The 13,620-nt window shown below is 44.4% G+C and overlaps 1 protein-coding gene across 5 annotated transcripts in view; it reads right to left on the bottom strand.

Moving 5' to 3' along the window:
- Positions 1-13,620, bottom strand: part of XG (Xg glycoprotein (Xg blood group)) — a 65,060-nt gene that overhangs the window by 11,218 nt on the left and 40,222 nt on the right. For all 5 annotated transcript variants that reach the window (XM_024241568.3, XM_063721420.1, XM_024241570.3 and 2 more), the window contains exons 6-7: positions 9,803-9,871; positions 7,022-7,072 (exon numbers count right to left, since the gene is read on the bottom strand). In XM_024241568.3, the coding sequence (XP_024097336.1) occupies positions 7,022-7,072; positions 9,803-9,871 (120 nt within the window). The remainder of the gene's footprint in view (positions 1-7,021; positions 7,073-9,802; positions 9,872-13,620) is intronic.

Here is a 13,620-nt window from a genome sequence, read left to right as displayed (position 1 = left end):
AGCCACTTGCTGAATCATTTCTTTCTAACTGATGAGTACGCCAGAGAACAAAAGAACATGTCCTGAATAGCTCCTCACAGAGAGAATTTTCAGAGAATCGTGCGTGGGGTGAAAAGGCTCATTCGTAGGCTGTAGGGGTGTGGGGACGGCTGGCTTTATATAGCACACTCCAAGGTGGGCCGGATGTGATGGTGCAGGCCTGTAATCCCAGCACTTACACGGAGGCGAAGGTAGGAGGATCGCTTGAGCCCAGTTCAAGACCAGCCTGGGCAACATGGTGAAACCACCTTTGCAAAAATTGTAACTGGGGAAATGATGACAGTGAAAGAGGCCAGACCTAACTGACTCCATCTTGCTTCTAACCCTAAAGCTGTCCTTGTTCATTCCTGGGCATAGGCCAAACTAACTTTGGGAAGGAATTCAGTTCATGGTTTGACTCTGAAACAAAACTGATCATAGCCTTTTCCTGAAAACACCTCCTTCTTGCCTGGGGACCAGTTGGACTTTGTAGGACTAACAAATTAGCTACAAGATTAAAAATTATAGTTTAGGGCTGGGCGCGGTGGCTCACGCCTATAATCCCAGCACTTTGGGAGGCCGATGAGGGTGGATCGCCTGAGGTCAGGAGCTCGAGAGCAGCCTGAACAATATGGTGAAACCCCATCTCTAGTAAAAATACAAAAATTAGCCGGACATGGTGGCATGTGCCTGTAGTCCCAGCTACTGGGGAGGCTGAGGCAGGAGAATTGCTTGAACCAGGGAGGCAGAGGATGCAGTGAGCCAAGATCACGCCACTGCACTCAAGCCTGGGCAACAGAGTGACACTCTGTCTCGAAAAAAAAAAAAAAAGAAAAGAAAAGAAAAATTATGGTTTAGGGGTCATGCAGCCTCTGGCTCAAGAGTCTGAACCTCTGCAAATTGCTCCTGGGGGTAACATCACTATTGTAAAACGTAAGCCCAGTGTTTGAGATATTTTGCAGACCCTGAACTGGATGGATCAGCTGACACCACCCAGCCTGGTAATCTGGCTCAACCAGTTCTGCCATCCACCCAGGAACAGAAAACAGCAAGAAAACCTCACTTCAACCCCCTATGGTTCCATCTGCAACCTGACCAATCAGCACTCCCGACTTCCCAAGCCCCTACCTGCCAAATTATCTTTAAAACTCTGGACCCTGAATGCCTGGGGAGACTGATTTGAGTAATAATAAAACTCTGGTCTCTGGCACAGCTGGCTCTGCGTGAATTACTCTTTCTCCATTACAATTCCTCTGTCTTGATAAATCGGCCCTGTCTAGGCAGGGGGCAAGGTAAACCCATTGGGTAGTTACAACAGTGAGACCCTATCTCTACAAAAAATTTCTTAAAAATTTAGCTGGGTATGATGGTGTGTGCCTGTAGCCCCAGCTTCTCGGGAGGCTGAGGTGGGAGGATCGCTTGAGCCCAGGAGTTTGAGGCTGCAGTGAGCTATGACTGCACCACTGCACTCCAGCCTGGGCAACAGAGTGAGACTCTGTCTCTAAATAAATAAATAATAAAATAATAAAAAAAACTACTCCCAGTGGCTTTCTGTAAAAATATTAAGTTTGGTCTTTGCCTGACATTTTCAGTTAAATTGAAACCGCCTTTGCAAAAATTATAACAGTGAGAAAATTACGACAGTGAAAGAGATCTGACCTAACCGACTGCATCGTGCCTGTAGCCTTCAAACTGCCCTTGTTCATTCCTGAACACAGACTCAGATAACCATAGGAGGAATTTACAGCTTAACATTCAAACAAAGATAACAGCCCTTTTCTGAAACAAACTCCCTTCTTCCCTGGGGATCAGACTGCCTTTGAAAGACTAACAAATTAGTCACAAGAATAGAAATTATATTAATAGGTTAGGAGCCATGCAGCCGGAGGCCACAAGATTCCAAACCTCTTCAGTTGCTCCTAGGGATGGCATCACTATTGTAAAACCTAAGGTTGAAGTTGAGATATTTTTTAAACCCTGCATTGAGATGCACCAGCCGGCGCCACCCAGACTGGTAATGCGGCTCAGCCAGCTCTGCCGTACACAGGAACAGAAGACAACAAGAAGAACCCATGTCCATCCTCTGTCATTCCGCCTCCAACCAACCACTCAGCACTCCCCACACCCAGGTCTCCTACCAGCCAAATTATACTTTAAAAAGCCCAGTGTCCAAATTTTGGGGGAAGCTGATTTGAGTCATAAAACTCCAGTCTTGGCTAGGTGCAGTGGCTCATGCCCATAATCCCAGCTCTTTGGGAGGCTGAGGTGGGAGAAGCACTTGAGGCCAGAAGTTGAAGACCAGCCTGGGCAACATAGTGAGACCCCATCTCTACAAAAAATTTTTAAAAATTAGCCAGGTGTGGTGGCACACACCTGTGGTCCTAGCTACACAGGAGGCTGAGGCAGGAGGATCGCTTGAGTCCAAGAGGTTGAGGCTGTAGTGAGCTATGATTTTACCACTGCAGTCCAGCCTGGGTAACAAAATGAAACCCTGTTTAAAGAAAAAAAAGCAAAAACTCCATGTGATATAGGAGTTAAGAAGGAATCACTTAATAACTTAGGCACATAGCAAGGGTATGGGAGTCCTTGGTAAGGCTTTTCTTTTTAATGAAAAGCAGCCCCAAATCATTTTCTAACAAAGAACAGCCTGTAAAGTTGAGCTGCAGACATAGACAAGCCAACTAGGAACTTGCATGGGTGAATGTTGGCAGGAACTAGGGCCTAGACACGTTCAAGATGGCAGCTTCATCTTCCCTCCTCTTTGTCAGCCCCATGTACAGTAAGAAGCAGACAAGATGGCACTGACCAACTGGAAAGCCCATTTACATAACAAGATTAGGGTGGGGCCACCAGCCTTCCCCACGCACTATGTTGAAGTCATACCTGATCGAACCAATCTGTAAGCCCTATGTAAATCAGACACCACCTCCTCCAGCCTACCTATAAAAGCTGCTGTGGTCCACAACCTCCCGACTTTTTCAGATGTTTCTCTTTCTCTCTCTCTCTCTCTTTCTCTCTCTCCCTCTCTTTCCCTCTCTCTCTTGCAAGGAGCTGCTCTCCTCTCTCCTTTCTTCTGTCTATTAAACTTTCAACTCCTTAACCTAACCACATGTGTCTGTGTCCTGAATTCTTTCTCAGCGTGCAACAACGAACCCCAGGTACGTACCCCAGACAGCATAGCTGCTTCGCAGGCTCCTGTTCAGTCAGCTCTGTGTGAATTAAACTCTTTCTCTATTGCAATTCCCGTCTTAATAAATCAGGTCTATCTAGGTAGTAGGTAGGGGGAACCCCTTAGGTAGTTACAGAAAGATAGTGGAAGGAACTCATAGTACGTTGAGTTGAAGGTGGTCAATTCTTTTTTAGTGTTTTGTTTTTTTTTTTTTGAGACAGGGTCTCACACCATGGCCCAGGATGGAAGGTAGTGGTGCTATCATGGTTCACTGCAGCCTCAAACTTCCAGGGTCACTTCAACCTCCCGAGTAGCTGGGATCACAGGTGCACACTTCCATGCCCAGCTAATTTTTGTATTTTTTTGTAGAGACAGAGTTTCACTATTTTGCCCAGGCTGGTCACGAACTCCTGAACTCAAGCGATCCACCCACCTTGGCCTCCTAAAGTGCTGGGATTACAGGCGTGGGCCACCATGCCCGGCCAAAAGTGGACAGTTCTTGACCCCAGGTAATGAGCACCTTGTCATGAGCCTCCTCCCATCCTGAAGCTTGTCTATGTCATAGGGAGTGAGTTCTGAGGATGGGCTACCTATAGGGCCACAGCCATTGCTCCTTTGAAGTGGACAGTTGAGCGTCATGCATTGCTTTCATTTTGCTAAATGGATCTGATGACAACACTCGCTTCTGAGGTAACGAAGATGACGGACATCAAAATATTTTACTCCAAAATATATTGCTTTGCCTTATTTTGAAATTGCCGCTCCAGGGCCAGCAGACTGAGGTGGGGAAATTGGCATCTGTAGAGGATCTTTGTTGTTGCAGCCAGGCCTTCCCTTTCTAAGCTTTTCCTGGATGTAGGAGAGAGAAACTGAGACTCTGACACCTTTACAGGTCTGAAAAGAAACATTTACCATGGTCGTCTCTGAGCGCTGCTACCTGGGAACCTTCATCTGCATAACAAGGACCCCCTTGCTAGGCAGGCCTCTTCCTGTCTCCCTCTCATCACCTGGCTTGCCACCCGTTAAACCTGCTTTACCAACATCACCTATTTTGGGCCATGCTCTGAGCCCACATTCTTCCTGCAAAGAACAGCAAATAGCAAACTCAAATAGCAAAGACATGGAATCAACCTAGGTTCCCATCAATGGTAGACTGGATAAGGAAAATGTGGCCCATATACATTGTGGAATATTACACAGCCATAAAAAAGAACAAGATCATGTCCTTTGCAGCAACACGGATCGAGCTGGTGGCCATTCTCCTAAGCAAACTAATGCAGGAACAGAAAACCAAATACTATGTGTTCTCATTTACAAGTGGGAGCTAAACACGGAGTATGCATTGTGAAAGGAAATTAAATTTTGTGATCCTGAATTCATTTAGTCAAAGGGAAAAGTCAAGCTGGGAACTGGGTCACACAAACCTGCCTCCCCCTTTTGGTTCCTAAATAAAATGGCTACAAGATGAAAAGCTACACGTCTCCCCCATATTTTGCCCACAAGGAAAATCCTAGTGAGCTGTGAAGATTTCACCATGACAATATGCAAATCGATAGCTTTGCAGTCGCCCCCGCCCAGCAGACACAAATCATATGTGATTGCTCCCCTGCCCCATTTTGTCCAGATTATCTTATGCAACATGCAGATTCCCTGCATTTTCCCTCTGCCCCATTTGTCTATGTCATCTTATGTAAAAAAACACAGATTCACTGAGCCAGACAAAAGAATGAATAACTATTTTTCCCCACCTCCCTCTTCTAAGAAAATTATGTACTTCTCAATTTACCCCACCCTTTCCCCTTTAAATTTGGAGACTTCAAAATCATCTTCGGAGAAGGGCACAGACCTGTCTCCTGGGTGCGCGTCCTTAACCTTAACTTTGGCAAATAAATCTTTTACACTCGCCTCGTCATTTTTCTCGATTGACAACATGGACACAAACAAGGAAATACCAGACACCAGGGCCTACTTGAGGGCAGAGGGTGGGGGGAGAGTGAGGATGGAAAAACTACCTATCAGGTACTATGCTTATTACCTGGGTGATGACATAATGTATACACCAAATCCCTGTGACAAACAATTTACCTATATAACAACCCTACACAAGGACCCCTGAACCTAACATCAAAGTTAAAAAAGATGGTCTATAAGATTTTGCATCCCATTGGTGGTTGAGTCTTTGTTCTGAAGGTTTGCGTGTATATCCACTCAATAAATTTATACGCTTTTTCTCCCATGTCAGTGATTCAGAGAAAACTTAGGGGGCCAAGAGCCTTGGCTCTCACAAAGCCTAATGAGACCATATCTAAAAAAAAAAAAAAAGAAAAGAAAAGAAAAAGAAAAAAAAGTACTTCCCACATTGCCAGAGCTCTTGGCACATATTAGTTTTAACCAAAAAGATGGTTACTCAAGGCCGGGAGCGGTGGCTCATGTCTGTAATCCCAGCACTATGGGAGGCTGAAGAGGGCGGATCACCTGAGGTCAGGAGTTCAAGACCAGCCTGACCAACATGGTGAAACCCCGTCTGTACTAAAAATACAAAAATTAGCCAGGCGTAGTGGCTCATGCCTGTAATCCCAGCACTTTGGGAGGCTGAGGCAGATGGATCACCTGAGGTCAGGAGTTCGAGACTAATCTGACCAACATGGTGAAACCCTGTGTCTACTAAAAAAACAAAAATGAGCCCGGTGTAGTGGCACATGCCTGTAATCCCAGCTACTTGGGAGGCTGAGGCAAGAGAATCACTTGAACCCGGGAGGCCAAGGTTGCAGTGAGCAGAGATCGCACCACTGCACTCCAGCCTGGGCAACAGGTGAAACTCTGTCTCAAAAAAAAAAAAAGAAAAAGAAAAAAGAAAAGAAAAGATGGTTACTCAATTCATTGAAGGTGTGCAAAACTCTTAACAAAGGGAAAATGTTAAAATGGAGATAATGGTTTAAAATCAACCTACAGAGTGTTTTGTTATTGTTTTCTTTCTCAGTGATGACATTTTGCTTCAGTCCTTTTCCAAACCAGAGAGGATCTGAGGGTTTCAAGGTCCCCTGGTCTCCATGAGAAAAACTCAACCAAGCCAAGAGCCTGTTTATGGCTCCTGTAGAACACTGCTTTCATTCTGGGCATAACCACCAACCAAAAGAGTTTTCTTGCTTTTCTTCTTTTCTTTTCTTTTCTTTTCCTTTGAGACAGGATCTCAGTCTGTCACCCAAGCTGGAGTGCAGTGGCACGATCTTATCTCTCTCTGCTCACTGACGCCTCGACCTCCTGGGCTCAAGTGATCCTCCTACCTCTGCCTCCTGAGTAGCTGGAACTACAGGCACATGACACCACGCCTGGCTAATTTTTGTATATATGTATTTTTTGTAGAGACAGGGTTTTTCCATGTTGTCCAGGCTGGTCTCAAACTCCTGGGCTCAAGCAATCCTCCCACCTCAGCCTCCCAAAGTGCTGGGATTACAGGCATGAGCCACCACGCCCAGCCATTGAAAGTGTTTTCTATTCTGTTTGAAGTAAGCGAGCTGCGCCCCTAAAGAATTTCCAGGTTGTTGGATGCTCTCTCTCTCTAATTTATAGTTCTTTGCTCTGTTTACTTTTACCTAAACAAAGGTGTGTGTGTGTGTATGCGTGTGTGTATGTGTGGCTGCACCCACCCTCCCGGGGAACAGAAGCGGAACAGCCCAGCACAGACAGGTTCTCAGAAGACCAGGCACCAGTACACAGCACCCCACTCACCAAAGACTCCAGGTATAAGGCCCAGGGCAGAGTGCAACTGGGAGCCCTAGAAAGACGACCCCTCCCACCCTCCACCCACCACCGCGTGCCCAGATGTAGGGGTACCGTGCGTGTTGTCGGAGTTGTCATAACTGGAGTAGCCACCGCTGCCACCTCCTGTTAGACAGAGAAGGTAGAGTTGAGGGATGTTCAGGTGTCCGAGCGTGGGGTTTCCTGCAGGTGTTGGTCTGTCCAGCTCATTGGGAATGGCAACAAGTCGTGTGAACGTGTCACTGCCAAGAGAGCTCCAAAGAGTGACCAGCAGGGGAGAGTCAAGGGTGGCCCCACCAAAGCTTTCTCTTCCCCGTGGGAAAACTCATGCCAACACTGAGCTCTAGCTATAAAAAACACTTTGCCGTCACAGGACTAACATTTACCCTGGGGACTCCAAATTCATGCAGGCGCACCTGCTTCCTGCCAAGAAACTGATATGAGATCAGCCACCCCGACACCGGATTAGGAGGACATTCCAGCAGATGGTCTCAATCGTAAATGTTCTCAGTTTCTCTTTTCAAAAATAACTAGTAATTTTTAGTTTATTCCTGATTGTTATTGCAATAAATTCTAAGATAGCGCTCTTTATTTATTGCAAGTAAACACGGCAGAAAAGATGACTGGATGCAATCCGGTTGTGCAAAAGATGCAGATCCAGCTTTGCAAAATATCTGGGACAAGTCCTTTATGTCTTCTGAAATAAAATTGCGGAACTAAACAGGCCAGAAACCTCACATGCTTGAAAATAAAGCCTCAAACATCACACTCTTCAGCCCAATGTTGTATGCATCTCTATCTCCTATAGTCTGTACTTGTATTTCTATATGAAAGATTCTTGTAGACATTCACCTCCAATTATAGAGAAAACTTTATATTAGAAGTGTTTATATATGTCTGTGGGTATAAAGATATACGTACATATATAAAGGTGTATATATATATATATATATATATATATCTCTACACATGCACACACACATATATACCTAAATGTATATACTTATATACATGAAGGGACCTATATACACATATATAAAACAGTATGCATACATATGTAAAGGTATACACGTATATATAACAGTATAGAAACATATGTAAGCTATATATGCATATATATGGAAAGACATTTACGAATATGTGTTTATACAAATAATGCATATATACATATAAAATATACACTTATATAAGATATTTATACATATGTAAAGGTTATATATAGATATATAAATATATTTATGAAGATATTTATACACAAATACATATACATATGCATATATAAAAGTGTATATATAAATGTACACATACATATATAAAAGCATATATAGGTATATATGTACATATAAAGATATGTAAAAATAAAGGTATACAATTATATATGTATAAATATATATATTTATATAACATATACATAAAATATAAAAATGTATATAAAATGTATATGTACATAAAGATATATTAAAGATATATATAAAGATACATTAAAAGATATACATATAGACCAGGTGCAGTGGCTCACGCCTGTAATCCCAACACTTTGGGAGGCTGAGGCAGGTGGATCACGAGGTCAGGAGTTCAGGACCAGCCTGGCCAAAATGGTGAAACCCCGTCTCCACTAAAAATACAAAAGTTAGCCAGGCGTGCTGGCAGGCGCCTGTAATCCCAGCTATTCAGGAGGCTAAGGCAGAGCATCACTTGAACCCGGGAGGCAGAGGTTGCAGTGAGCCAAAATCGTGCCACTGCACTCCAGCCTGGGTGACAGAGCGAGACTCCATCTCAAAAAAAAAAAAGATATGTATATACATATATAAAGACATTTATATACCTATATAAAGATATACACACATGTATATATGAAGTTATGTGTACATATATAACACATATAAAAGTATATACACATAAAGGTATATGTGTACATATATAAAGGCATTTATACACACATATAAAGATATACACATACGTATATATAAAAGTGTATATATAAATATATACATATATAGATAAAAGCACATACACATAAAGGTATATATATACATATATAAAGATGTATATAAATAAAGGCATATATTTAATTATATATGTAAAGATATATATTTATATAACATACACATAAAATATAAAAATGTATATAAAATGTATATATATTTAAAGATATACATGAAGATATATTTTTTAAAAAGATATATTAAAAGATATACATATAAATACATAAATATATATAAAAAGCATATATCTGCATATAAATATAAAGATATACATACACATATAAAACATGTACCTATGTAAAGATATATATAAGGATATATATAAAGTCAGAAATATACATATATAAAAACATAGAAAGCTATCCATGTAGTGTATATATACAAAAGCGTGTATATATACAAAACATGTATATACACACATGAAAAAAACTGTATATCTACATATGTAAATGTATTTATATATATTTAAAAGCATATATACACACAAATATATATAAACATTTATATACACACAAATGAAGATTGATAAGCATGCAGATATATAAAGGTGTGTCTGGACATATACACCCACACTTACACATATACAAGTCTAAACAGAAATGACCGCAAGTGTTTCAGTGGACCCTCCAGTTCTACCTGTTCATTTTGTCTCCATCCAGTCCACCAGCCTGGAGAGGCAGACAGATGCCCAGACCGCAAACCCCACTGATGCGGCCATGGGGCCTTCTCTGTCATCCCCTGCACCAGCTTACCGTCTACTCGTCACCAACTTTGCCCCAACCTCAACTCTCTCATCCCCAACCTCAGGCCTCTCATCCCACCTTCTCTGCGCAAATTCAATGTGTTGCATCTGGACAGGCTCGGCACCTACCTGCAGGTGGCCGCGGCCTGGGCCTGGGCGGGTAGCGTCCGTCATCACGGTCCACATCATTGAAGTAACCTGTGAGGCAGAGCACACGGCATTGCTAATGCAACCTCTCCAAAGGTCCCCTTCACACCAGGTCTGCACTGGGGGCACTGGGACAGGTTTTGGAGAAGAGCGTTCCGATGCCAACTGGCTCTTTGCAGGACACCCACAGGCACCAGGAATTAAATTACCTTGTGGGCTGGCCGCCTTGCCTGCAAGGAGGCGTGTGCAGGGCCCAGAACGTCTGCAGTGTGGCCTCATATTGCTGATGTTTGCTCCTCTTCTACTCAAAGCCCACCCAGGGCCAACCGTGAGCTGCGGTGAAGCTCAGGCTGTGGTGTCTGCCTGCTGCCTGGATCCCTCTCTCAGGGTGCCCCGTCTCCAAATCCCCTGCCCTTCCCTCCTTCCCTGGATGCTCCCCGTTGCTCCTGCCTCTGGACCTTTGCATGCTCCTTTCCCTCTGCTTCCTCCTGGCCATCCTTCCTGGATGAGCCAACATCACCTCTCACCATGTCCTCGTCCAGCTCTCCTTCCGCCCCGCCTCCCACCTAGGCCCATCCCCTGCTCAGAATCCTCCAAAATCATCTCATATCCTGCCCCTCCCTAGTTCTTAAGCAAGCCCGGAAGGAGACTCCGGGCTTTTCCTTCTCTCCCAATGGCTCCTCTTGCCCCATCAACCAGGGACCTCCCCCAGGCTTCTCCATCACCATACGCATGCTCCTAACCCCACCCCTCACGTTGGCAGTGGCCGATTCCCCAGGGAGAATTCCAGCTCCTCAGTCCCCACAATCCACTCTCCTTTTCTCTTTCAAGTTCCTGCTCAACTATCTTGTCTGAAACCAGTACATCCCCCTATCTCTCGGCTCCCCAGAGCACAGCCACTACCCACCCCAATAGATTTGTTTCATCCATTCGTTCCTGCTCCTTACTGCCCTGACACACGAGACCTACCTGCCTCCTCCCAAAAAACAGAGGCACCTGCAAGACAGAGAAGATCCCAGAGCCCTGAGAATCCACCCTGAGAGAGCTTTCTCAATAACCCAAGGCTGCTTTGCAAGTCTCATTTCCTAAAACGTCCTTTGCCGCCCTGACAAAGTTCCTACTGCCATGTTCACCTGTCCCTCTGCCCTCTGACGGTATCTGTCATAGACTCAGCTACTTCAGGCTCAAATGAGATCCAAGGAGACCTTCCTTCTATGGTTCCTGGACCCTGAATTAAGCCTTGGAGTCTGCCTTTCCTCTCCAAGATTGGTCTATAGATAAGTAATTAGGTCTTTGGTCTTGATCTATAAGAAATCCATGCTAATGTGCACCATTGTCACTCTGGGGGGTAGGAAACATGCTGATTGGGTTTATTAAACATGTGAAATGCCAGCCGGGTGCAACCCACCACTTTGGGAGGTGGAGGCGGGAGGATTGCTTGAGGCCAGGAGTTGGAGACCAGTCTGGGCAACATAGTGAGACCCCCCGTCTCTACAAAAAATACTAAAAATTATCTGGGCTTGGTGGTGTGTGCCTGTAGTCCCAACTGCCAGGAGGATCACTTGAGCCCAGGAACTGGAGGCTGTAGTTAGCTATGATCACACCACTGCATTCCAGCCTGAGTGACACAGAGAGACCCTGTTTCAAAAAAAAAAAAAAAAAAGTATAAAATACAAAAGGCAGAGTAGTTGTTCTGCTTTGCTTTAGCATGGACCATTCCCTCAGCACAGACTCCCCAGAGCTTTGGGACTGCCGGTAAGTGAGTGCCCCTAATCTGATCCCGCAGTTGCATAGATCTGTGAAGCTGAAGTCGAGGTAGCATGCACAGAGGCTCTGGGGAGTTCAAGAGTCATTGCACTTGGCTTAAGAGGCTATTTCCTAGGGCTGGGCTCAGTGGCTCACATCTGTAATCCCAGCACTTTGAGAGGTCAAGGCAGGAGGGTCACTTAAGGCCAGGAGTTTGTGACCAGCCTGGGCAACAGAGGAAAACCCTGTCTCAACACACACACACACATACACACACACACACATACACACACAAAGAAAAAGAAAAGAAAGAAAAAGAAAAAGAAAAAATTAGCCAGGTGGAGTGCTGTGTGTTCATAGTCCCAGCTATTCAGGAGGCTAAAGTCGGAGGATTGCTTGAGCCCAGGAGGTGGAGGCTGCAGTGAGCTGTGATCCCGCCACTGCATTTCAGCCTAGGCAACCAAGCAAGTCCCTGTCTCAAAAAAAAAAAATAATAAAAAAGGGATGTTTCCTAAAACAGCTTTTTTATTTTTATGGTTTTTGAGATGGAGTCTCGTTCTGTCACCCAGGCTGGAGCGCAATGGCATGATCTCGGCTCACTGCAACTCCAACTGAACTCCGCCTCCCAGGTTCAAGAGATTCTCCTGCCTCAACCTCTCAAGTAGTTGTGATTACAGGTACATGCCACCATGCCTGGCTAATTTTTGTATTTTAATGGAGATGGGGTTTCACCATGTTGGCCAGGCTGGTCTCGAACTCCTGACCTCAAGTGGTCTTCCCACTTCGGCCTCCCAAAGTGCTGGGATTACCTGAATGAGCCACCACGCCTGGCCTCTAAAACAGCTTTGAACAGGGAACCTCTGACATAAAGATCCCTTGTTCATGTATGTGGACGAATGCTATGAATCACAAGACCAGAGCCTTTTGAGGAGGAAAAGCTATTGTAGAGCTTTCCAGGAAATGGAGGTGAAGCTATACACCCTGATGAAGAGATGTAGAGGTAAGTCTTTCATTCATGAATCCAGCTGTTTGCCTGCTGGGACTCAAGCATTAATGACTTCACTGACCTTCACCCAGGACTCATTGTGTGCCAGGCACAGCCTTCCAGACTAGGGAATGCAGCAGTGAATGAAAGGCAAAAATCCATGCCCATGTAGAGTTCCCATTCTAATTCAAAGGAATCAACTAAACACAATTGCACGGGGTTGCATGTAAGAACATATCAAGTAGTATGGAGTACGGGAATGCAGAGGAAGGAGCCACCTCCTGGGGGAACACAGTCTAGGATACAACGTTGTGGTTTTGGAGACTTGCAGGAGGTGGGTGAGTGGGCAAAAGTGTGTTAGTTTTTCTAGGGAAGAAACACAATTCTTCAGTTGCAAGACTCAAGGGAAAAGGCACTGGGACATACCCAAAGCTTGTTTCCTTGGATTTCACGAAGAGTGCCTTGAACCCTAGGAATATGACAACATCCAAGCAACGTCCTGAAACAATCAGAATCAGGGGAACTCCCAATGGTTAAAGCAGGTAGAGAGAGGAAGACACCCAGTGTATCTTAGCTTCCCCAATCCGCACACATTTGCCCCACCAATGGAATCGCTGAGACTCTTCCAACTTTACAGACCAGCACCTTTCCTGAGTGTCTCGCGTTCATGAGACACAATTGCCAAGGCGGAGATGGGAAGTGCTGTAGGAACACAGGCAAAGTGGCCCCAGATAACTCTTGCAGAGGGAAGAATAAATGAGTAGAACACAGACCAACAACAACAACAAAAAAAAAACAAGAAAAAATTGCCTTCCTCCATCATAACTTGAAATGTCTTAGTGTGCATGGTATTTTTCAGTCAATGTCATCAAAAACATTTAAATTTATTTACTATCAACTAAATGTAATCCCCAGGTGCTGGTGGATAGCAGAACTGAACTCCTCGCAAAACAATGTGCATTTCAGAAGCAATTGGTCTTTCACCATGGAGATGAGAATTTTTAAGTCATTAAATAATACTTGTATCCAGCCACCCCCCTCCCCTTTTTTTGAGACAGAGTCTCACTAT

The sequence above is a fragment of the Pongo abelii genome, chromosome X, assembly GCF_028885655.2.
Source record: "Pongo abelii isolate AG06213 chromosome X, NHGRI_mPonAbe1-v2.0_pri, whole genome shotgun sequence".
NCBI lineage: Eukaryota > Metazoa > Chordata > Mammalia > Primates > Hominidae > Pongo > Pongo abelii.
The sequence above is the reverse complement of the archived record's forward strand: the minus strand, read 5'-3'. Positions and strand labels throughout refer to the sequence as shown.